Source organism: Diuraphis noxia, unplaced genomic scaffold (genome assembly GCF_037042655.1).
Source record: "Diuraphis noxia isolate RWA-SAM2 unplaced genomic scaffold, SU_Dnox_SAM2 contig0001, whole genome shotgun sequence".
Taxonomy (NCBI): Eukaryota; Metazoa; Arthropoda; class Insecta; order Hemiptera; family Aphididae; genus Diuraphis; species Diuraphis noxia.
The window spans coordinates 106,785,777-106,812,351 of NW_028301711.1; the positions used below are offsets into that span (position 1 = coordinate 106,785,777).

General features: G+C 34.5%; 1 protein-coding gene across 1 annotated transcript in view; it reads right to left on the bottom strand.

Moving 5' to 3' along the window:
* LOC149063221 (polycystin family receptor for egg jelly-like) overlaps positions 1-26,575 on the bottom strand; it is a 222,862-nt gene that overhangs the window by 92,336 nt on the left and 103,951 nt on the right. The window contains exons 5-20 of the mRNA XM_089215574.1: positions 19,630-19,808; positions 19,351-19,564; positions 19,098-19,263; positions 18,629-18,858; positions 14,369-14,566; positions 6,063-6,184; positions 5,884-5,962; positions 5,709-5,800; positions 5,363-5,586; positions 5,161-5,266; positions 4,972-5,097; positions 4,801-4,899; positions 4,402-4,743; positions 4,174-4,332; positions 1,010-1,357; positions 810-950 (exon numbers count right to left, since the gene is read on the bottom strand). Coding sequence (XP_089071700.1) covers positions 810-950; positions 1,010-1,357; positions 4,174-4,332; positions 4,402-4,743; positions 4,801-4,899; positions 4,972-5,097; positions 5,161-5,266; positions 5,363-5,586; positions 5,709-5,800; positions 5,884-5,962; positions 6,063-6,184; positions 14,369-14,566; positions 18,629-18,858; positions 19,098-19,263; positions 19,351-19,564; positions 19,630-19,808 — 2,825 coding nt within the window. The remainder of the gene's footprint in view (positions 1-809; positions 951-1,009; positions 1,358-4,173; positions 4,333-4,401; positions 4,744-4,800; positions 4,900-4,971; positions 5,098-5,160; positions 5,267-5,362; positions 5,587-5,708; positions 5,801-5,883; positions 5,963-6,062; positions 6,185-14,368; positions 14,567-18,628; positions 18,859-19,097; positions 19,264-19,350; positions 19,565-19,629; positions 19,809-26,575) is intronic.

The window sequence follows — 26,575 nt, forward strand, 5'->3', positions numbered from 1 at the left end:
CTGTGACCTCACATGATGGTCGCACATCGGCTCCGGTCTTTGCGCGTTCGAAGGCGGATTGGTTTCAGAGTGGTGGTAGTAGACGCTTGGTCTAGGGGAAATGAATATTTTCCTAAGCACCCACCCAGCCTACCGACGGGGCTATATGCACTGGGAGTTGTCCAAATACGGGAATCGATGAGAAAAGGTCACGTGCACGCCTCAGCCAACGGTACGCTTGCACTCTCTCCCGACTTCGGTGGGAACGGCAGAGCATCTATTGTTCGTGGTCCTTAGGCGACACGTGGGTGGTGGCTGGTGGGTAAAACTGCAGTACGCCGACCTTGAAACTTTGCAGCTCTCAACTAGTGCTCAGCGCTAACGTGAGGTCCACAGTTGTAGCCGCAGGACACTAATCCTGGGAGTCTTCGTGTAACATATACATAAATTATGTATAGGCCTATAAATTGCATATTTTCCATTTTTTTGCTGCATATTGTACCGCATATTTTGATGTATTTAAACGCATATGTATGCGCATATTTGAATAATTTTTAGTACATAAAGTTCCGAGCCTTGTACATAATGTAGAACATTATGTAAACATTTAATTTCTACACTGTTGAATATTACAAGTAGAAAATAATACCCAATAATGGGCACAGGTGAAATCACCATTAATTGTATTTTAGAACTTTCAATGGATGGGAAATACAAAGAATACAATATGAAAAAAAATATTTCAAAAACCATTAAAAATCTTATTTACCTAGTATGAAAATAGCAAAAAACTGAACACTATAAATGTTTCGTAATTTATATACACTTACTCTACTATTACAAACGGTTCCATTTAATTCGATGCATATATTAGCTGAAGTTCCAGATCCAAGCCCATGCCCTGTGTACACGGTCACCAAATATACTTCATCTTCGCCCATGTGGTTGTCGTCTAAAATTATTATACGGTTCTAACAACATAATTTGATTATTAAATCAACAAATTGTATAAACGGTTCGATATTCTCACCATGAATATGTCTTTTTTGTCATTAACACTGGACCAATACAGCAAGACAAAATATATGGTAAAAATTACCATCACCAGTATCAAGCATACCATGTTGTTTGCTATTGTAGAGAATAAATAAATTTCATTGAGTGGATTTATTAGATCAGGAATCACAAAAATTGAGCTTTTGAACATTGATAAGTGATAAGCATAGCACTGCACGTCTCCGTCGACTGAACTATTTCGACCAATTTCCACTCCTTTGGAAGACCAAGTACCATATTTCCAATAATGACATTGCATACAAACCACATCCATATAAAATTTTATATCGTTCAAATTATTTGGTTTTGAATGTTCTTTGCCCTATGAATCAATAAAATTGCTAATGCAGTATATCTATACCATAAAAACAAAACAAATATTATTCACTGAACTTCGTATAAAAAACTCAAAAATGGCTAAGTAAAAATATACCAGTCATTTATAATATTTTTAAGCACTATACATATATGATATGAATAAATGCGTGGTAAATTAAATAAAAAGTACATTCAATTTTTTCAATAATGTATTCACTTGTTAATAAATTATATACTTAATATTTATATAACATGAGATAACAGGAACACAAAAAAAATAAAAAGCTTTAGAACTTTATTATAATATTACTATAGACATTTCTACTCATGTCACTATAATATTTTATTGCCAAATAAATAAATTATTAAAATTAAATCGGAGCACTTTATTTAAATTTAAGCATAAAATTAATTCATAAAATCCCATATTTTTTATAGTGCTTAAAGATCTTATAAATATGATTTTTAATAAGATTTTTTTACACGGAGGTCGACGAATTGTTTTGTAATGTTTTTGGTAGCGCTAATTTTTTATATCAATATAGTATGAACGTCTTTGCCACCACGAGACAATCTTTTTTATTTATATACGATATTAGTATTTTGTAAAATTTTAATGTGATAACCGTTAATGAATAGTCATCAAGTAACATAGGTGTAGATCGGTATACGGTGGTGACTGGCTTTCGTCACCAGCGCGCAGGTTAGGCTAAGAAACACCGCAGACTACAGACTTTATATCGGTCGATAGTTTAGACGGGTTGGGATGCTATCGAGCACACTGGGACAACTAAACAGTCCGGTTGGTGGTGGGTACGAAAACTAGTCAATAGTTAGCCGACTGCTCTCAAAAGATTTTTCTAGTTGTGCTAACTTCTACTGAAGAAAGCATTCGCTTTTTAGTTTACTCTTCGCTTAAAAATGTTGTCAAGAAATTATATTATTACGTTAATACCATGGAGAAGGATATTGAAAATAATGAAGAAGAGAAATAGACAATATCGGTTGCATCATATCTATAGAAAGTTTCTGAATCCTGGGACATCGATTGTGTGTTATGTAGACTGTGGACAGATTCTATGGTAGTATTAGGATGGATAAATGCTCAATCTAGTTGTTTGAAAACGTATGTGTCTAATAGAGTAAATCAAATTCTAGAATATTAACGAACGCTAGCCAATGGAATTACGTGAATACGAAGGATAATCTAGCGTCAGATTTAACCATTAACAAAAATAATAAAAACAACCACTTTTCATTGTAATAGCTCATAAGCCAGTCATAATAATTAATTTGCGAGTAGACAGGTCATTTATTATTCATTTTTCAAGCAGGTGTTACTAGTATTTTTAAATAATAATCCATAAATGTATACTTTTTTTGGATAAATAACAACTATATAACTAAAGCCAGTAGAATAAAAAAAAATTAAATATATTCCAAGTTTAAGTTTACCTTTATATGTGCTCTCAAGTTTGAATACGACGTTTATGAATAATTTCTTATGTTTAGGTTTACATAATAAACACAAAAATTCAATAGTTTTATCTTCAATCTATCCTTGTTTAAAAACTCTTTAATATGTGGCCATTTTAAATTAGAATTATTATCGGCATCAGTCGAATCATCATATTGTTCTGTGGCCGAATCACCGACAATAGAAATACTCATTTCTATTTTATATTTATAATAAACAATTATTTGTACAACGAGGCGTGTACTAAAAAAACTTTTTAATAACAGAAAACAATAACAGGCAACCACGATCGTAAAACATATAAATGTGTAAAACTCGTCCGTTCTCAGTCGTCATGTGTTTGTGTGCGCGATTCTAGAATAATCGCATGTCGCGACAGTAGACACTACTGATATTGTGATATTGATATTATAGTTAAATATAGGTAATAAACAATAGTGTAAATCTGCAATTTAGTAAATATAAATAAATGGACAAACCACCAATAAAACTACCACGAAAATTCGACATCGTGTCAAGTGCCTACTCTCGGTTAAACCCACCCGGCAATCAGCACACATATAGATACTATTTATTTTATATTTACATTCTACAGACTACTTGGAAAATCCAGGGTCCCTGTAAGTGCATTATTATAAATACTAATAATTGTAATCCGTGAGCCTATAATCTATATTATATACAGCTTTTAGAATTTTGGAATGAAAAAAAAAATGAAATAATAATAACTAACTAGTTAGTTATTTTTCAAACTATTTAGATTAGAATTATTTTACGCTTTCAATCCAACTCGTTTGGTTTGAAAACTATTGTATATTAAAACTAACAAGTGACTATCGCACAGCCCTAGTTTTGGGTGATCTTAAACGTTTAAACGAGTCGTTGGTGACTGTTTTCCAGTCATTTTCACTATCGGATTAATCCATCAGTGTGTTTGAGCGCATTTGATTCATTTAAGTTTTTTATATAATTAACGGAGAGAGTTGTTTTTTGGGAATTTTATTTTTATTTGTGTAGCTATAAGAGATGATCATCTGACGATTAGAACTCATATTAATGTAGTTAAGAAATACAGATAATAGACCTAGGGGAGTATACTAAAAATTTACATAACCAGCAATTAACACCGTGTCGAAGTAAATGCTACGACGAGAACAAACAATAAGAAGCTGATAAGCGGAAAGCGATAGAAATATAGGTATAGATTTTACGGTGTCACAACACGAACCATGTTAAGCATAAAGTATAAAAATTGGTTCTCTAACACAAACAAGATGAGACGCCGCATGTCAGTGTAACTTTGGTTTGCTTCATTCGGTCAGTAATTTTATCATATCACTTACTGCCATATCTGCAAATATACCAATGTAGTGAATATCGTTTTGGTAGTCTTTGTTCGTTTGAAATGTTATTTGACGATTATCACCCGCGACTATTTTAATCGAGTACTGTTCGTCAGCCATCAGTGCCGAATCTGGTCTACAATCCCTAGTCCACGTGATCTATTTGTGAATTGCAGTGTACAAAACCGTATAATGACTAATTACGTTGCAAAATAATATTTTCTGTACCAGTAAACTGTGTGAAGAATTTTTAATCGTAACAAAAATCGCTCCGACCTCGTTCATATCAAATCTAAACACCCGTATTGCCTTATCAGTCTCAATTTGTTCAGAACCGTTAGCTGGTACAACTATTGTGAACGCTTTGTAATTATTAAATTTATGCACAGTTTTGATAATGTTAAAAGTTATCAACGCTGGTGAAACAATATCATGAATCGGTCCAAAATACTTTCCATTTATCGGTTTATCGTAAGATGACAATGCAACATATTTTATATTTGAATTTAGTTCAATTAAATATGTTATAGTTTGGATCCACTGCGCAACTTTTTTATTCATCTCGAATATCTACAAAATTATCTAAATATTAATCTATGTAATATAGGGCAGGAATATAACGTATACTTGAAGTCCCCACGCTTTTCTTTTATCTGTCAATAACTTTTCAGCTAAGGCGGAATTTATAATGTTATTTTGTTTCTTTAACGTATCGGCGTCGAGAATCTAAAACCAAACAAAAAAAACGTATTTATTATATTATTATTTCCCAATTCGCAATTAATACTTAACACGTACGCTTGACCAAAAATAAGATTCTGTACTCTCATAAATTCTTGGTTTTTCGAATAAAAATTGATGTATTAAAATTGACTCACCGAAAACCGTTAATATCTGTTCAATGTTTTGTGTTGTTAAGACCATCTACAAACAAAACGAAGTATAATTTAAATTCAGTAGATTAAAATTTTGAAAAATCATTTATACGTTATCTAAATATGACCAAAAATATCGCGAAATAATTGTAGTATCGTGGTTATAAATTACTGGATCAATATCATTTATTAAAATGTCAACAATGATCTTCATATGACTAAAAATAAATACGTATAATTAGTTTTGTTAGTTACGTTGTTCCATAATCAGAAAAATTATATTATCTTTATTCAGTACAAATAGGATAATATACCTATAGATCCTTTCAATTCGTTCTGACTCTCCCACAATGTCATCACTCTGTATGGTTTTCAAATATTCGAACAGATTGTTCGCCACGAGTAAAAGATTCGTCGATATTGCCAATGCATCTGACGATTTTACTTTATGGTGATTAACTACGGAACACGTGTGTACGACTTTTGTTAGAGCCAATACTGTTTGCTCAACACAATTAAGACACCCTTTTGATGGAATCTAAAACAATAAATAGGTAGTGAAAAAAAATGTGATAAAATAGAAACTATTTTTATCTTTCACAAGACATCTTGTATTATGTTTAAATATGTTGATATTATAACGGTAATTTATTTATGCACCTTGGATAAAGTGTTCAATAAAACAGAAAAGCCATCATCAATACCAAACTCAAGAAGTACATCACATATAATAGATAATATTTGTACCGTTGCTGTAAAAACGTATATTATAAACATTATATTTAATTTAATACAAAAACGTGTTAAAAAATTTATTATATATTTATATTCATACCTGCTACATGACCATTGATCAATTGGTTTTTCATCCTTTTGAACATACTAACCAATTCACCAGGATTACTTTGAAATATCTATGACATTTATTTATTTGATTTAAAAAATATGGTTACTATACTTTTATAGTCTTTATAATAATACATTATATAAAAATGAAATATTTTAACGACTTACTTCGGCACTTATATTGACGTATACAAAACAACCAAATGAATTAACAGCTAAAACACTTATTTTACCGGACGTTGGTAGTATGATATTATTTAATTTATTCGATCCCCAATCCATGAGTAAACCTATAATACACGAATACACCATTATAATAAAGTATTTGATATAATTACATTCACACTGTCTGTTCATTGATCAGGGTCGACAAAAGCCCGGCTTGTCATGGCGACCCCACCCGGCCCAACCTCGGTCCGGTTGCTCAGAGGCTTTTCACACTAACCTCGTCCGGGGCAGGCCGACCCCGAATTGTAGTAACCCGTAGGTTTGAACACATGCAACCAACGAACTAGCCTGCCGTCGGCCAGAGTGTGCAGGGCTATAGAGGCAGCCCCTCTTTAACAACCAATAACATGAAATACACCAGAAAAATTAACAAACCGTCTTGGGTGCTTTCTACTGGGAGGATCAGACCCCAGGAACCGTCTGTCTGGAGAAGTGCACGTCCCGATGGTCGACATCATCAAGCACTTGGAAATGCGCAAATGAAATCGGATCCGGCAATTGGATTTTAGGATACGGACGCACTAAGGCTCCGTGGGGGGGGGGGGGGGGGGTGGCGACCCCGAGATAGTGGCTCTAAAAGCGAAAACGCTGAGCTAAGGGCAAAACTTACTAAAAACATCACGATGAAAAGTGATAAGCCAGAAACTCAACCCGAGGAATATAATCTATGACGTGGATTCCGACATCTCGGAGGTGGAGATAGCCGATCGGTTAATGGAACAGAACCCGGAGGTTTGCCTCTTTCAAATAGACATTGACACTATGAGTATGACACACAATCTTGGACTGAGGAACGGCTGCATTACGCACTGGGTGATTGAGACGAGAGCAAGCGTGCTACCCAAGCTCGAAAACAAGTCGGTCTTTTTGGGCATAACGAGGTGCAGGGTCAAGTTGCTTAAGACCAGGGCGCAATTCTACTGCTGCCAGAGGTATGGTCATACGTCGCTGAAGTGTAGCCAAGCTGAGCCAGCATGCAGGCACTGCGCGGAGGCGCATGACAGCAAGCAAATTGCTATATGTGTGAATTGCCGAAAACCGCACAAGGCATCAAGCTCGGCATGTTAGGCTAAGACGACCGCAATAAAAAGCCTACTGCTTAGGACGGGCTTTGCCGTATAATGATAGCGCCAATAAAATTCTGTCAGAACAATGTCAATGGACAAAAATAGCTAGCCACCAGCTGAGGGACTTTTGTGCAAAAACTACGGTGGACATTTTTCTGATCCAGGAACTGGTAATGTGTAATGGTGCGGTATATGGAGTTGAAGAGTGCAGGTAGATATTGAGAGGTGATAAACCTGGATCTGCGATAGTGGTACTAGACCCTCAACTATGGGTCATCGAACTCACGGACCACACCAGCCAATATGTGGTGGCGACCAAGATCAGCAGGGATATAAATTCCAATGCAGTCACTGTGTGTCAGCATATTTTAAATACAACATGCCGACACCCAGCTTCACGGAAAAGCTTAGACCGATCCTAGAAAGAAATACGCGTACTCTTATAGGCGCTGATGTGAATAGTCACTTCCCACTGTGGCATTGCTCTGATACTAATGATAAAGGTAGATATATTAAGGATCTGATAACAGATTTCAACCTAAAAGTCACCAATAAACCTATCAAAATGTACACATACGACAAGAGGATTTGGGAGTGTCAAATATTGGCGTAACCCTTTAATCACCGCAATTAGGCAACCTAATATTATCAGTATCGGACAGGATAGACAGTGACCATAATGTACACACGTACAGCTTAAAGCTGAGTGCCACATGTACACCGAAAGCAATGCTAGTCAGATACAACGTCAAAAGAGTAGACTGGGTGAAATTCGCCAACAGTTTTGCTAGAAACAGAACTAGAATCGATGTATCCGTGGTAAATAAGTACGCGCTCCAAGATAATTCAGAAAGCGGCGGCTGGATCAAAGATCAGGAAGGTGCCCTCCACGATGAAACGAATAGATGGCCCTGAGTCACTAGATGAGACGATGAATCTAATCCTCAACTCCTTCTTCCCCATAGAGGAACGGAGTGGAGAACTCACAAGAGATGAAGGCTGGGTCAAAGTTGCGATATGGCGCATGAGTCCTGGGAAAGCTTCTGGCCTGGATGGCATAATAGCTGGGATGCTAAGAAATGCATGGCGAGCCTTGAGTGAAGACATCATCAGCCTGTTTAGGGCGTGCATGATAAATGCTACTTTCCCATCGGTATTGAAAAAGGTCAAGCTAGTGGTGATACCTAAGTAAAATAAGAAAGACTTAACCAGCCCAAAGTCATACAGGCCAGTCAGCTTGCTACTCACTCTAGCGAAAGCGATGGAAACACTAATTATACAGGACCTATAACAGGGAACGGGCCTAAATGATCATTAAATCCTTGTACGAATGGACGGACAACACCAGTGGAAGGCACGTCTTTGGGGTGTTTCTGGGCATCACAGGAGCTTTCAGCAATTTCAAATGATCTCCGATGCTTTCCAGGCTTGAGACGCATGACGTGTCATTAAGAACAATAAGTATGATTAAAAGCCACTTAGAAGATCGGTCAGTAATCCTAACCACTAAAAGGAAAGGACTATTCCATTAGTTAGAACGTGGGTGTCCCCAAGGGTCCCGTTAGGTCTGACACTATGGAAGGTGGCCATGTCGGACATAAGTACTATTCCGTTGGAGGACTGGGCATTCATCGTGCTCTACGCAGACGACATCGCTCTCCTAGTGGCGGTAGCCAGACCATCCACTTCCTTCACTAGAATAGAAAGATACAAGGAACAGCTAAAGAATATTCGAATAATTCCCATCACTAATCACGAGTAGCTACAAGACGGCATCATCCAACTGCCTGATGGTCGTAGTGGGTGATCTCCCGATAGATCTTGAGATCAAAGGGTGACGCTAAATGCAGATTAAGGGCAAACGTAGTACAAATTCAGGATTATGACGAAGGAGTAAGAAAGCTCACGGAGCAATGGAAAGTATGGTACGATGCCACCGAAAAAGGTGAGTGGAAAAAGTTACCGAACTTGACCCAGAGATGTGATTTCACACTAGAGTTGGACCATTATAACACCCAGTACTTGACTGGCCACGGGGAGTTCAAAAACAAGCTTTTCAGCTTCAAACTGGTTCAATTCCCAAACTATGAGTTTGGCAATGGTGCAGAGAAGGTTCGCCATGCACTACTGGCATGTAAAAGAAATAAGTAACACCGTGACACCTTTGAAAGGATTATGATAGAAGAAGGGGAAACATGGCCACTAGAAAGAGGTGCATTATTCTCAACAAAGTGAGCCTACGAGGCACTAAGAATGTTCTCCGAAAAAAGTCTGAAAAACAGAACAGATAGGTAGGCTCTATTAAAGATAAGGGCGCAGCAGCACCAATCGGTGTAATGTACAGACTCAGGATGACTCGGGTGAGCACGCATGGCACAAACGGCGGGTCTCGCTCGAGGTTACGTCCTGAGTCTGGGCGTGCTCACACGTCAAGGAACGACGAGGAGTTAAGCCCTGTGGCCGGGGCTGAGGTCAGAATACCACCACAATATTTTCTGATTGTCTTAAAAGGCGGTTAGGTTGGTGGTCGCGCACCGGCTCCGGTCGTTGCGCGGCCTTCGGCAGATTAGTTTCGGAGTGGTTGTAGCAGGAGCTACCATGTGGTTAAAAGACCGATGCGTGTTCTAGGGGAATGCTGTCGAGTATTCTCCATAGCACTCACCCACCTTACCGGTGCGCGGTGGGGCTAAATGCGCAGGAGGCTGCCTGTGACCAAATATGGGAAGCGACGAGGATAGATTGCACCCTGACCAGGGAGGCGAAGGTCACGTCCACGCCTCAGCCAACGGTTCCCGACTTCAGTGGGAGTGGGAGTGCGCCCGGTGCTTGGGGTCCTTAGACAACACGCGGCCGGTGACCTGTGGGCAACCACCGTACATCGACCGTGAACCTCCATCGCTCTCGACTAACTCACAGCGCTAATGTGAGGTCTACGGTTGTAGCCGCAAGGCACCAAAACCTAGGAGTCCTTCGTGTCTGATCATTAATGATTAATTTGAGTAACAATAATGTATCTATTAAATAATAATTTCAAAAATTATAAAGTATTGATGAGCGTATATTTTTCATTCACGTAACAGAACTCAAATTTAGTATAATCATAATAAACTGCTCCCCAAAAATTGAGAACAAAGATGAAGAATAGAAGAGTGACTTTAACGAATAAGTTAAAATAATATAAACTTACTACCTAGAAAATGTATCCACTTAGATATTTATTAATAGTTGGATATTTGAATGCCCAAACGGGAAAGAAATAAATGTTTATAGCAACTATTGAACAAGAAAGTATGCATGAAACATCAAATTCTAATGCAATATCTAGAGAGCTTATTATAAGTAGCATATATCTCCCATAGAAAACAAACAAACAAGCACACGTGGTCAGCTCTGATTGAAAATATGGAAACTCGGATTGATCTCACCATTATAGATTAATGTCATAAATCATACTTTTCAATTTTACCTTAAAAAGAGTTATAAATTAAACTCTTAATAACAAAGATATTGTCGGTATCGGAAACAATACATTATTAAAGAACCTAAAACAGGTTTGATATTGAATATTCTCGAATTGTTTTTTAGACAGAATAAAATAAAAAGTGGAACAACCACTATCAAAGATGTTAGAGCTGTCAGATCCACGACAAATCAGATGTTCATAATTAGGAAATTGTATATAAAATATCGAGAGTTTGATAAATTGATTCACACACTTATCGTGGATTTCAAGAAAGCGTATGATAGCATTCATACAGAGAGTCTATTAAATATTACGAAAGAATTACATTTTCCACAAAAACTGGTCAATTTAGTATTAATCAGTGTTATGGAAACTTTGATAAGGGTTCAGGTAGAACATTCAATAACTGACCTGGGTACAGTGAACTCGGGACAAAGACAAAGTGATTCCCTATTACCGATTCTATTGAACGTGGTATTGGGAAAGGGGGCGATTGTAAACTCTACCGATTTTAATGACATGTAAACTCTCCCGGGTTTAATCCAATACTACCTGAAGAGAACATGTAAACTCTCCCGGGTCTACTTCAGTACTACTATGCTAGCTGGGGAGCATGGGGTATTATTTGTTTTACACAGTTGGTAACACTAAAATAATTCAGTCCGTAGCATGTTATTATAATACGTTGTTATCACGGCGTGCGGACCATAGACATATCACGATTAAAGATATACCATATAGTATATATCTTTAATCGTGGACATATAATGGAATAGACCAGGAATGTTACAATTAATCTGCCATGCGGACTGACGTTGACGTAGTGTCGCCGCTACGGCAGCGGCAACAGGGGAACAGTGTTGTGGGACAATTATAGTCGCCACACTCATTAGCTGCTGTATACACACAGCTGATAATAGACGAATCTTCTATTATCTATGAGTATATTATAATAATATGAAGTAAGTTTTGTTAAAAACGTAAACTTGCTTACTTTTAATTATGAATTATGATTATGATTATGTGTAAATGTGTATTAATGTAGTTATTGTTTTTAGTAATTTATTTTCATAATGTAGTGGCAAGTATGTAGTGCAAAATATGTGGCTGCAGATTATAAAATAAAAATAACAGTATAAACAAAAAACACATATTTGTATTTTAATTCAGTTATTGATAAAAGTTATAAAGAAAACATACAATTTAAAATAATACTAACAAATAGTTACAAATAAAACACAAAAAAAGTAAATTATATAAAAATAATAATATTAATAACAATAAAACAAATGCTGCTGTGAGCTATAATATTATAGTCAATATACTACTTTTTGTATTGTACTCGTATTATACAGTGTCATTCCAAAAAAAGTAAATTATATAAATAAAATAATAATTATTGTTTATAATAATAGGAACACACTGATTTCAAAAAAACTTAAGGTGTCTATTTGTTTGTCTGTATAGTCTATTATTTTTTGTGTTATTATTTTTTCTTTATTTTTTGTATGTGAGTTTTTACTTAATTTATTTGGTTTATTATAACATTGCATTTTAATGTACACTTCAGTTTGAAAATCTGTTAGGGCATTAATAAATATAAATAGAGACGGATGAGTACTAGAGAAATATGAATTGAAATGTGAATGGAACGAATCACAAGCATTAGTTGTTTTTGAAGCCGATGATGATGCTGAGGCCCACATTGTTGGAGGATATGAAGCATTTTCATCAATATATGTGTTAACTCAATACGAAGCAAAAATTTCCAATTTTTTATTTTGTGGAGGCATTATTGCAGCTAATGTGAATACATATACATTCCCAACTTCATTTGGATCTATGAATACTAATCCAAAAATATAATGCAGCCATTTTCCAACTTCACTAGTGTCATCTCAGTATTCTACAGAAAGACCTAACTCTTGGATTTTTCTGTACCACGCTTGTGTAAGGTGAAATCTACAACATTCTATTTTTGTTTCAGGCCAAACATTTAAAACAGCATTGTGTATAGACTTTTCAAGATCTACTATGACCGTATTGGGAGAAAATAATAAATTCATATCAGTACATTTATCAACTAAAAACTTTAATACCCACTCATAAGATAAAGAAGATTTATCTGATAATAAACAAAATATTAATGGTATATAGTGACCATTTATATATCCATGTAAAGTCACCAATTGTTTAAAAAACTTAGTGCAATACGAAAACGTGCCATCTAAATATACAGTTTCTGATTTTGCTAAGCAATTTAAATTTGAAGAGCATGCAAATATTATTAAATTATGATGTTCGTCATTTAACAACAAAAAATTTTCATTTTTAGAAGTTTCTACTACAAACGTATTCAAAATATTATGAACTTCAACAATATTTTTGGGTAATGCTGGAAATATTTTGCGTCTTGCATTATACATATTTCTTTTAATTAGTAATAAGTCACTAGTATCAATGGCGTCACTATTACTTTCCTGCAAAACTTTACGTAATATTTTCCGTAGAGCATCAGATATATTCTCCGTTGCTTTTCGCTTTCCCGATTGCGTTATGCACAAACGTTGTACCTTTTGATCATCAGAAGTGTGAGTGTGTTCTAAATTAGATCTTGATACAACTTCCCTGTCTGAAAAAATGCATGTATAAATGTATGTATTATAATATAACTATAATATAATATATTTATAATGTAGTAATATGTATATAATCATACAATTTAATTAAATAATTACATACCGATAATATATATAAGTGCTGTGCATTTATTCACACTTGACTTCACCAGTCGATGATAGTGTTGATTGCTTATGGAAAATATACGTGGACATAATCAACACTTCTCTGTTCCGTTGACTTAAAATATACTTAAAAATTGGTTGAGCCATTATCGTTTTAAATATTTAAATAAAAAATACATTAACGGTAATTAAATATTTAAATGACAAATACAGGTTAACACTTAACACAGATACGGTAATACAATTCATAATAAAAATTATAATCACAATCTCTGCAGTGTAGCCAATTCATAGGGTAGCAGTAACATTTAAAATAACCCGGGAGAGTTTACACATTTCTTTCAGGTAAACATAATATTGACCCGGGAGAGTTTACACATTTCTTTCAGGTAAAATAATATTGACCCGGGAGAGTTTACGCATTTCTTTCAGGTAAACAAAATATTTACCCGGGAGAGTTTACCATACAATCGGGAGAGTTTACCACCGCCCTCCCGATTGTATGGTAAACTCTCCCGGGTAAATATTTTGTTTACCTGAAAGAAATGTGTAAACTCTCCCGGGTCAATATTATTGATTGGTGGAGTGGAGTGGTACGGGGTTACCCCGCAAAATGTTTGTCCACTACTCCGCTTGTCTAAACTTTAAATACTTATAACTCATGAACTACTCGTCCAAAATTTGATTTTTACGTATCAAAATACTTAGAAAAATATTCTGCTTTGGAATATGAAATTAAAACTGTAGGTTGCCATTCAAAAAAGTAAAAAACTTAAAAAATTATAAGGATAAAAAATATTAAAAAATATAATTTTTTCATAAAAACGTTGTTTTTTTAACAATATGAAACTTTGTAAAAAAATATTTTAAAAAACATTGATACTTTTTGAAATAATGAGTGGTGCATGATAAAAAAATCACCCTGTATATTAAAATAATAACAATAACAAACAAAATTATCAATTTTATTACTTAGTTCGCCTCGGTCATTTACGTTTTCATATCGTTCATAATAATAGTAAGATAAATCGTCATCTCCTAATTGTGGACAAGTTATATTAAACAATGTCGTCCAGGTTATTCCCACAGTAGGATTTACGTGACATTTTCCAATCGTAGGTTCAGCAGCTGTTCTTATAACTATAAAACTTTCTTGTTTGGAAACCGAGTCTAAACAGAAACCAAAAAACAAAAAAAAATCTTTTCATTAAATACATGATAGGTAATTTTAATGTGTATTACCTAAAAAATGCATATATATATATATATGAAATAGTCAGTGGCGTATACAAGGGGGGTTGTGGAAGTCAGGATCTCTTCCCATTGGTTTTTTTTTTTGCTTACATTTTGTAGGATGCGCTATAATTGTAATATTTGTGTTTGATGACGGGGTTTTTTATTCTAATACATTATACTAACAGAAATGGTAGCCAAGAACATGTGTAATTCAATGTAGCAAGTTTCAAAATAACCGCGCGTCTTTTTCATTTTAAATTAACCTAACCTAACCTAACCTATCGTAAAATTTGCAATATATGCAGGAATGATTGCTCGTGTTTGATTAAATTCCAGTTGTCTTCTATTGTACTAAAGACTTCTCAAGTGTTAAATATAAAATAAAATTGTCAGAGCTGATAGCCCACTAACTGTAAAGTCAATAGCGCTATTCTATAATTTTTAATTAATTTATTAAAAGTGAAATTCGCATAACTGCCAGGTGATTCCACTTTATCTGTGAAACTCCACCCGTCCACTCAGTGACTACAGCCTACAAGGACTTTGATCCTTAATCATGAAACTACAATAGTTTATACTGCTTATAGATCGCAAAATTTGAAATCAATATCGAAAATTTCAAGCCGAAAGCGTATCGTACAATTTTTAATAAATATTTATTGAACTGTCAAAATTTGAAATACTGTAAATTATACAACGTAGACAGAGTCTTCGTATTTTATAATTTACAATTTGTAAATTCTACAAACGCAATATAGACATTCAACGAATATTATCCAAATTTAATTCCAATATATTATGTTTCCAAGAAACAAATTTAAAACTTACGCAGTCAAGCCATATTAAACATTATGATGGATTTTTCAAAAATCGTATAAATCCGGGTCGAGCAAGTGGCGGTGTAGCTATATTAGGTCCATATACGGGCCGACCGCTGCGACAACGCAGAGACCGGTATATTTTGTATTTTCAGTTGTACGACACCGCTCGCCAAGTTTCGGCGCGTGTCAGTAAATAAATATGTTTTTTTCGCATTTAATCGTTTTATTCCATTTTATTTTCCTTAATTAACCACTCTCGCCATCAGTTTCAGAAGTGGGATCGCTTTCAGTTTCGACTGAATCAAATATGAATGTAATTGTTATTGCGTAAACATTTTTTTTTTTTACCGAATGCTTATTTGAATGTGAATGTTAACCACTAACCAGTATGTCAAAACAACCGAATGTGAACACCGGAATTGTTACACGATCCCGTAGCAACATGAATGGAGAAGAAAATATTAACAATGAAGGGCAGGGGAATGGATCGAATGATGCACAGGGAGTGCATACCAATATATCGAACGAACCGAATGTTGATAAAAGTAATGTGAATGCGAATACACTACTTTGTACGTTAATGTCACAAAACGCCATGTTAATGGAGCTGTTGAAGTCACAGCAAGATAGAAAACCGTCGTACGACATGACAATCGCTCCAGATTTGAATAAGTCTATACCAATTTTTAATGGGCTAACCACGGGAGCGCAAGCTCAAGATTGGTTACAAACAGTTAACGGTGTCGCTAACCTACATCGCTGGCCAGACAACTTCAAATTGCAGTCTGTGCGTGCAAATCTAGACGGTGCCGCCCGTCATTGGTTCATATCGAGGGATATTGAAGACTGGACCGATTTTGAAAGGCAATTTCGCAAAACGTTCGTCGGGGTAGTGTTGACAGGTGATTGTTGGAAGGAGATGAGTCGTCGCGTCCAATTACGAAATGAGAATGTACGCGAATATTTTCATGAAAAAGTGTACCTATGCAAACGTGTTGGTCTATCTTTTTATGAAGAAAAAATACAAGTCTTGGAAGGTCTATACTCGAAGGATTTAAGTATGCATTTATTGTGCCGTGATCATCAAGACGAGGACGACCTCTTAAGCGACGTGGTCGAGTATGAACGTTTAGATACGTCACGTGCAACACGTTTTCGCCAGCCGTCAGTAAGCTATGGCTTTAAATTCTCACCATCCAAAACCCACAGCATAATGTCTAATAAAAAAAAAATTTTGATACCTCACATACACATCAATAATATCCCAACAATATATACAGACAAAATCTGTATACTTGGAATGATTTTCAACAGTCAATTCTCATGGACGCCTAATCTCAAAAGACTAAAAATAAACTGCAATACAAAGATGAAAATCATTAACACTCTATCTCACCTTACATGGGGAGCTGAAAAAGATAGCCTACTTTTAATTTAAAAATCATTATTACTTTCACGAATAGATTACGGCTCTATATTATACAATTCAGCCAAACCAAACATCAAACAAATCCTCAACCCAATTCATAAACAAGCAATTCGACTAGGTAGCTATAGGTACTCTTCGTACAAGTCCTATAGATAGTATTTTATGCATTTCAAGAGATCCTCCACTACAAATAAGAAGGAATAAAGTAATTTTTAAATATAAAAACTTAGGTATCCCCATCAAGAAAAATACCAACTATTTTACTTTCCAACCCAAACAAGACAACCAAAAGATCCAGCTACAATTATACATATTCATGCATATGTACGAACTCAAACTTCCATTATAAATCGAGACAACATCTTCATTTCTATCAACTCCATTCTAGTTGTAGTATCCCAAGATTCACACCCAGCTATCTCAACTCAACAAAAACTCAGATTCCCATTCCATTATCGTCTCATATTTCAAAGAAATTATAATTTCATATTTTTGAGACTTTATTCTTATTTAAACAGATGCATCTAAAATATAATTGGCACATGTTTTGCATTTATTTCTGGAGCTTTTAAAAGACTACAATCTACCTACTAAGATTAGCATCTTCACTACAGAAATTATAGCCATCAAAGAATAAATTATTTATGCCGTATCTATTCCTATAAATATAGCACTTATCATAAGTGACTCTCTCAGTGCTCTAACTTCTCTTCTACCAATTAACCCGTCTAATGAAATAATCCAACAGATATTCAATATAACGTCCAAGTCAAATAATATTATCGAGTTTATGTGGGTCCCTTCCCATACTACCAAATTATGGTAGCAAACCAAGCTATATCATCCCCTGAATCAACTGAAATTAAATCACTACCATAATATAAAGATCTATTAAAATATTATAGATATAATATATTGAAATTGGGCAATATAATAGCTCTCCAACAGTGGCAATCCCAGTGAGACTGCATAATAAATAATAAATAAAAATATATAAAAAAAAAACCATCCAAAAATGGCGACTTCTCACTAATACAGCACTTTAGTACACATTGTCATAACTAGAGCTAGAATCGGCCATACACGGCTCACCCATTCTTATCTATTCAACCTACAAGAAGATCAGCCAATCTGCCATCAATACAATATAATTCTGTCAATCGAACATAATTATTAACTTATTTTTATTATTAGCATTATTATTATTAATAGCATGATTAAGTATCACACTTAAATGCACTATGTACAACGAAGAACAAATAATTTAAGTCACCCCACAAACATGGAGGAAGCAAGCCAACATTGACGCCATTTTTAATTTTTATAGATCTATTAATCTTATAAACCTATTGTAAATGTAAATACTTATATATATATATACTTTTATAATTTAAAATCTTATGTACTTAATGTATCTTATGGAATCTTATCTTTTATATTTTTAAAATTCTAAGTTAATGTAACATTGTATAGGCTAATGAACATAGATATCGAAGCCTTTATTAAATAAAATAAAAAAAAATTGTAAAAATATATACACACCAAAAACTCGCTTAATAATGATTTTAAGGGAGGGAGATTTTCCGATTTTACCCTCCCATAAAGCTGGTTTTTTTATCCCCCCCTCTTTCATGTCTACGCCTCTGAAAATAGGTACGCGAACAAGAAGAGAAAATAAATATCATATGCAACTTATCGTTGTATTATTATTATTTAAACAACGTTATATTATTCATTATTCCAAACCTTTTACTTTAAACGTGTACACTTTATTGAAGTCTAGCGAACGTTTTATTGATATAAAGACGTGAAGTGGAGTTTCAAGATCCCTTACATTATTTGCCGAAATGAATGAGTCATCTGATTGTTTTTTGTAATACCATTCGAATGAGCAATTATTGTTACAATAATTCGTTTCGACCATTAAATAGAGATTTTCTAACGGGCTCGATAATCCTCTACAATTTTTCACACATCTATTATTTAAACAACATAATTAATATACTATACTTAAGATAAATATCCACAGTTCCAGAACTTTTTTTAAATAAAAAAGTATCTATAATTTAAAAAAAAAGTTTGTATAACACTTGCTAAGATAAAGATACGATCATAAACTAATTAATTAAGTTACTACATTAGGTACACTATAATTAATTATGATTACTTTATTAGAAACCTAGAACCTATGTAAGTCAATTCAAATAGAACTCACTTGATTCTGATACTTGAGGAAATCGCGTATGGAAATAATACTATTTTAGCAGTCCCATCTTTTGGTTTCCCTACACGTTTAACATACTCATTGCTTACTCGCGTTATCAGATTGAACTCGTACTTTTTGGCTTTGTTCAAAAACCCATGGAGCTTGCGTATAGGATCTAAAATATTTTAGCATTAAAATACGTAAATATACAAACTTGATGTAAACCGAAACCGATGAGTGCAATTGTAAAGTTTTTTTTTACTAGTAGTCGTGTACTCTTCACAATTTTCGACGTCCACTCTCACATCACAACGCCAGACATAATAATATTCGTCCTTATTTTGTGTGTTCCTCGGTTCATTTGGGTTAAATGATAGTGATGCATTTAAAGTGATAAAATTTGAATTACTAACATATCTCTCAGGACTGCCAACAATTTCAGCATGTAATCCAACGATAGTTACATTTACATAACACTAAACTCGTAAACAATCGTTAAAACATATTTTTTTGACAGGTCAAATTAAGTATTAATATATACCGAATTTATGTTTAGATTAAACTGCGCAGAACTGTTTTCTTCGTCTTTAACTGTTAATTTAAAGACAAACGTGTACAACCCTTCGGGCAGAGAGTATCTAGGAAATACCAAATCTTGATTGTTCAAAATCTCGGAATCGATATCCTTAGCTTTTTTAGATATTTTTTGTAATTCATCTTCTAATAATTCAATTTTGTATGAAAAAAGGTACTTCATGATTTTATTTTATGTTCAAAGAATATTAGTAAAATGTTTTATTAAAAAAATACAAAAATAGTTGTATGTCAATCAAATTATTAAACATTTAAATGCACAAATACATCTTTTTGCCACTCCATTAAAATTATGCATAAGTTAAACTTAACGGACTTTTATATTTCCAATCTAAATTCGTAAATCATATACAGTGGAACCTCGATGACTCGAATCTCTATAAGTCGAATTTTTGATAACTCGAATTTTTTTTCTTCCTCGACCAATTCGAGTTATCGAGGTTACGCTGTATTATAATATCGATACATACGAAAAATGAAAATACATAAATATTAGGGTGATGCTTATTTGGACACAAAAAATTTTTTCTTAAGTTTTTTTAAGGGCACCCCATAACTATTTTCTACTTACCGAGGAGATACTAAAAAACATTTTTTGATTTTCTAAATTGTATTTTAAAGGTCATTACTAGGAATGGAAAATTGATAATTTTAGAAAAAAGAAAATGTTATGCATAAATGTTTTTATTCAAGTATATTTATCACATAATGATTAGAGATATCAATATTATAATATAACTACATTTAATAAGTATTTTTAATTGTATTAAGTATTTATTATATTATCATGATTGTATTAATGTTGATTTTTTTCTGTCTGGATATTTTTATCTAAACTGTTTTATGAGTAACAAAAGAAACTGTTTTTGTTCTTCATCTGTGGTGTTTAATTTGTTGTATTCCTCCATTAAAGCCACTCCTCACTCTGCAGTATCATTGACAACTCTCATTGACTGATCCCAATGGCCAACATCTTTATTCAAAAATTGAGATGAAATTCCTAATATGTCAAAAAATCTGCGAGTATTTTTTGTCTTCAAGGTTTTTTCTTAAAACTATATCAGGATCTAAACTTATGCGTTTCATCGGATACTCTATTCCTTCACTATGCATTGCATGTACCATTTTCCGTTTTGTTTTGGATGAAACATTTTCATCAAAAAATGCGAACGCAATTAGTTCTTCTGATAAATACCAAAGATGAACAAGGAATTTCTTCATGGCTTTTTTTTGAAATTGTTACATCGATTTCTTTGTATTTCTTTAAACCTTTATTAGTTGTAGGTCATTTCTTGGTGAGTAAATCGCTGAAGCATCTTGAAATCAATATTTAATATATATTTTTACTGTAAAAATACATATGTCACGAATTCCTTTATATTCTTTTTTTGTCAGTTTAAATTGTTCTTTAAATAAATATATTTTTAAGGAATATATGATATATGGCTTTTGCCATCCACTGGGCTCGATGAAGTCCGCCAGGAGCTCTAAAAGATATACCTTTTTTAGGAACTCCTCCTAAGAAAATAATACTTAGGCTCAATAATTCTTTAAAATCATCTCTGTGTTGAAACTCTTCAAGTTGTTTTAAAGCAAAATTGATCGTGTCAGTAGAAATATCGTTTATTTGATTTAAAGTCGGAAATTATGGTTTCAAAATGCTCCAGCTGAATTGTGTTTCAAGCTTTTTAAATCGTTTAAACAATAAAATATCTGGTGCAGATGAGCACCCAATAGAATGAACTGATTCTAACATTATCTCCATGATATGATGACGGCAGGCCTACCATAACATTTGTTTGTCCATATTTTGCTCAAGTAGAACACATGCACCATTTCTCATTCCACTATTTACTGCAGTAGTATCAAAGCTCATACATTTAATTTTGTCACCAAGTCCCCATGATAATGTAGTTTCATATAATGTCGAAGCTATTGATTTACCTGTTTCAGAAATGTGTTTTAGAATAGCGAGAAGTTGGTCAACACTTTTACCTGATACTAAAATTGGAAGACGGTCTACTGTTTCATGTCCACTTATATCCTCAATAATTTTTCCATCCCCGTGAATAGTCAGTGGGACTTCTGGTATAAAGACATTCTTCACTGATTCTGCAATTTCTTGTCGATATCGTATACGTTGACGACGAATAGATGAAGTGTTTACATTATATTCTAAAGGATCACTGCCAAGTCGCTTAATAGTATTCATTAGTACTACTGTAGCTTTCCGATCACTTAATTTTGCAACATCAAGACTAACAGCCAAATTGCTGTCAAGAAGTTTCTTTCTACCTCTTTTTTTTTGTGGTGATTTATTAATTAACGAGCCATCAACAGTAGGAATATTGCTGTCAGATAAATCACTATCATCTTCACTTGAACAGGAAGATAGCAAAATGGGGGACTGTCCAATTTATGATTTAATTATTTCGTCTTCTTTAATCCGTCTTTTTTATATTATCGTTTTGTGAGATTTCTATCAATATTTCCAATTTTATCAGTTCGTCCTTCTTTTCGTTGTAAAATAAAAATTCTTTATTCTCCAGAATACGAATTGTATTTAAGGCATCAGAATGGGCTATATCAAACAGTTTATCGAGGTTTTTTGCCAATTATTCTCTTTTTCTTTTAATCCTTCTGATCGCTTTGCTTTATTTTCTTTATTTTTTTTTTTGGTTTTTGCCATTCATTAAATAGACCAACAATTTTATTTATAACATGTTTCTGAAGTCTTGTGGGTATTCTAGCCTTGTCCCAAATTGTCATTACATACACAGCAGTAACACGTGCAGAATCCCTTACATTTATTTTAATAATATTTTTATGATAAAAAAATAAACTCATAACCTCCATTCTTGAAGGTAATTTAGTTTCACTTAAATTTCATGACATCAATGACATCAGTATTACATCGTAAACGGTGTTTTCGAAACACCACAAATAGTACACTGACTCAACGTACGGACTTTAGGAACGAGTCTCTAAACACCCTTTTTTCCAAAAGATTAACGATGACACATAGAAAGGAAAGGTCATTCCCGAAATGCAACACTCTTCTCATTCAAATAATATGAATGTTACAATAGAAACCGTACCAAGAATTAAACACAAATTCGAGAGATTACATACATTACATTTAATACTGGTTGCATATATATATATATATATATATGCATACAGGGTGATTTTGTTATCGTGAACCAGTTAATATATCGGGAAGTATAAGGAATTTTAAAATAATTTTTTTTTTTAACTTTCTATATATTACTATTTTACACTGTGTTACAAATTTGATAATTTTAGCTTCCTCCCTTATTTTATAAAACACTATCAACTTCCAATTTTCAAATGGCAATACCTATTTTCGATAACGAAAATCTATAAACATACTGAAAAAAATAATTTATCGTTTACAAAATTTAATTTGAGTAATCCGTTTGCGACTTATTTATGCTTTTTTCTTTGCATAAACACCTTGTTTTTCAAACTGCTTATACCATCGACGTATGCTCTTGAGTAGTTGGTGCATCGATCCCGTAAAGACAGCGAAAATCCCGTTTCACAGTTATTATCGATTCACACTTCGAAAAACGCAACACACAAAATACTTTGTTCTGTCCGGTCAACATATTTGCGGAAACTAATTTATCACCGTAAGCGATTATTTTAAAATAAGGAATTAATGATATCATAAAACTTAGGAATACCCTCTTTTAGTTGGTATATAGTTTGATAAGTTACAATTTATTATTAACCATTTTATAGCAATTTTAAATCGGATGAATCATTTTGAATAACCATGTATAGCTTAAGAAGACGTGATACCCGCATGAGTTGTCTCCGTCTTAAAAATGCACAACATATCAAAAACTGTTTAGCGCGGTACAGAATCACTCAGTCTGTACACCAAGTAGAAACAATATATAATTATATAATATAATGAACACCGCATCGTTATAGGATATATTTTCAGTGTTCATAACCTTCTTGTTGTTTTTTGACGAGACCAATACGTACAAGACCGGTCAGTGTCTATGTGAGGACCTTTGCAGTGGAAACAAGACGGATCGGCTGCCTTTTTTGTGGGACAGTTGGGGATAGAGTGATTGGGTAAACCACAATATTCACAATTGGCTTTTCCGTGGCAAAATTTAGCAGTGTTGCCATAACAGAGACAATTTTGACATATTGACAGAGATCAGATGCTGGGCGAAAATTTAAATAGTACTTTATAAATAGATACTTTTTCTGATAGATTTTAGAAGAGAAATGTCAACTCTTACCATTTTACATGGTAAGGAAGAATTGCCATTCGTGTTGGTAGAGATACGATGAAAGCTGACCACTTGCTCCATTGAGTATAAACCTTTCCAAAAATGTTTTTGAAAATGCAAGATCGACATTTATATTATAGAATGAATATACAAGTGTAGACCCCCCGTTATGCTTGAAAACCTATAGATAAAAACTCTACTGAGGATAAGCAAATATTGACGGAAATAATTGATTCGGACGTCACTTAAACTCTTACACCAATAGGATCAATACCTAAATTGCCATTGAATTTATTGAAAAAAAGTTTGCCAACTTTCATAGGGTGAAGCTTTTCAATATTATTTTTGTCCGACGATGGGCATCCTGGGACTTAAACATCTCGTTACCACCCACTTTGCCGTGGCCATGCTCTCGGAAGGTGTCTGAAACATTACGCTAATATCCGCGTACTTTCAGTTTTCTGAGCCTACTCAGTCGTACGCCGATTCCTTAGAATCCATTTTGAACAAGACAAAAGGAGGCGTACTGATCGGCGCTTTGGTTCGCCAAGGTGTCGGATGACCGCGAAGATGTGGACACCGAGCTCATATGTAGACAGAATTTGCAAATAGAAAATCGAGAAGGCTACCCACTGACGTTTAGAAACCACGGAGAGGCGTGCCTGGACGTGACGCTGATGGCTAGAAACGTCACCGTGAAAATCTTACGTCGAGCGATCTCGCGGTGATCAGCTACGTTATAACTATGCAGGCCGGACCACGCCCAACTTATATAGCTTGACTTATACTTATAACACCCAAATATAACATAAAGCAAACCGAAGAAGTATTGGCATCTTCTCCTTCTAGATTCTGGAATTACGTTAGGATCTAAAGCAAGTTCCATTGATACCTTCAGTTGTCCTCCTCTATAATGTGTCTTCTAGTTCTGACACTGAGTCTGCCAATCTTTTTGCTTTATACTTCTCCTCCACATATAACCATTCTCCGCCTACATTGCAATCGCAATCTCCTTCCCCTAGTCAATTGCCCATTGATCTACCGTTCAACATTAATCTCTCTGCTAAAGATGACTACCATCTCCTTGGCTCACTAGCAAATTCCTTCTCTAATGGACCAGATAGCATATCGGCTCGCTGCTTATACAACTGTCATCACTATATCACTAACCCCGTATTTCTACTATTTAGGTGCTCCTTATCTGAGGGCATATTTCCAACTATTTGGAAAGTTTGTTCAGTGACACCAATTCTCAAGGCAGGTGACCCATCTGATGTTACAAACTATTAGCCAATATCGATTATTCCACATTTAGCATAACTCTTTGAGTCCTTAGTATATTCTAATATTAAAAGAAGTCGAAATCATATAATTATAGATGAACAGCATGGTTTCAGACCTGGTAAGTCTACAGTCACTAGTAGTGTTGCGTTCACTACCTACTTGCTTGATAACATTGAGAAGGGTGGGCAAGTTTATGTTATCTTTACTGATTTCAAAAAAGCATTTGACACGGTTGAACATGGCCTTCTTATTAATGAATTAGACACACTTGGTGTCGGTGATCCTCTTCTCTCTTGGTTGCGTTCTTACCTCTCCAGCAGACAGAAATTTGCAAAGGTTAATAATTGTAATTCGTCCTTAATTAACATACCTTCAGGTGTCCCACAAGGAGGCCATCTTAGTCCTTTTTATCTTATTCATTAATTCAATCAGTAAGTCGATTACCAAGGCTAAATTCCTGCTCTTCGCTGATGATATCAAAATTTATTTGAATACTAATAATACTTTTGTTCTCTGTTTCTGAAGCATCAATTGGATGAATTCTCTCTATGGGCTCAACGTCTTAGTTTGAGCTTGAACTTAGCCAAATGTCATATTATGACATTTTCAAGACGTCAAAACCCAGCACTTTACTCTTATTATTTCAATGACTCCCCACTCAAACGTGTTTTTACTATTAAAGACCTAGGTATACATTTCAGCCCATCTCTTGATTTCAGACACCATATTAATGTTACTGCCTGTAAAGCATTGAAAGTCTTGGGTTTTATAAAGCGCAATACTAAAATGTTTAGGTCTGTCCATTGTCTGCGTACACTCAACCTATTTCGTGTTCGCCCCATTCTAGAATATAGTATGTAACGCAACCACGTGCACATCGACAATCTAAGTGACACCCCGCACCGATGTCGTGTTGTCCTACCCGGTGTTGTGTTCTCGCCGCGTGATGTGTGTGCGCGGATTCGGCGACAACCGCTGAATTCCCCCTACCATGTTTTTGTATAGCCTCCCGCAACAATAATGCGAATGCGAATTTCCTTATTATTACATATTTTTTTTACTTAGTAGTGAGTTGTACCCCGGCAAAGGTTCGATTTTACAATTGTTATTATTGGGGTGTCCTCCGGTGCCGTATTTATTTTGTCAAAAGTGCATATCCAAGTGACCATGGAGTAGCATACAGAAAAATCCCTCCCGCCGTGTGTTTCACCGACAGGCAAGAAGGAGAAGTAAATGAAACCTAGGCGCGTGGATACCTCCATCGGGTAATGTATGATATAAATACTTCTTTTAACCTCTTCAGACCGATGGGAATATTTAAAAATCAAGGCA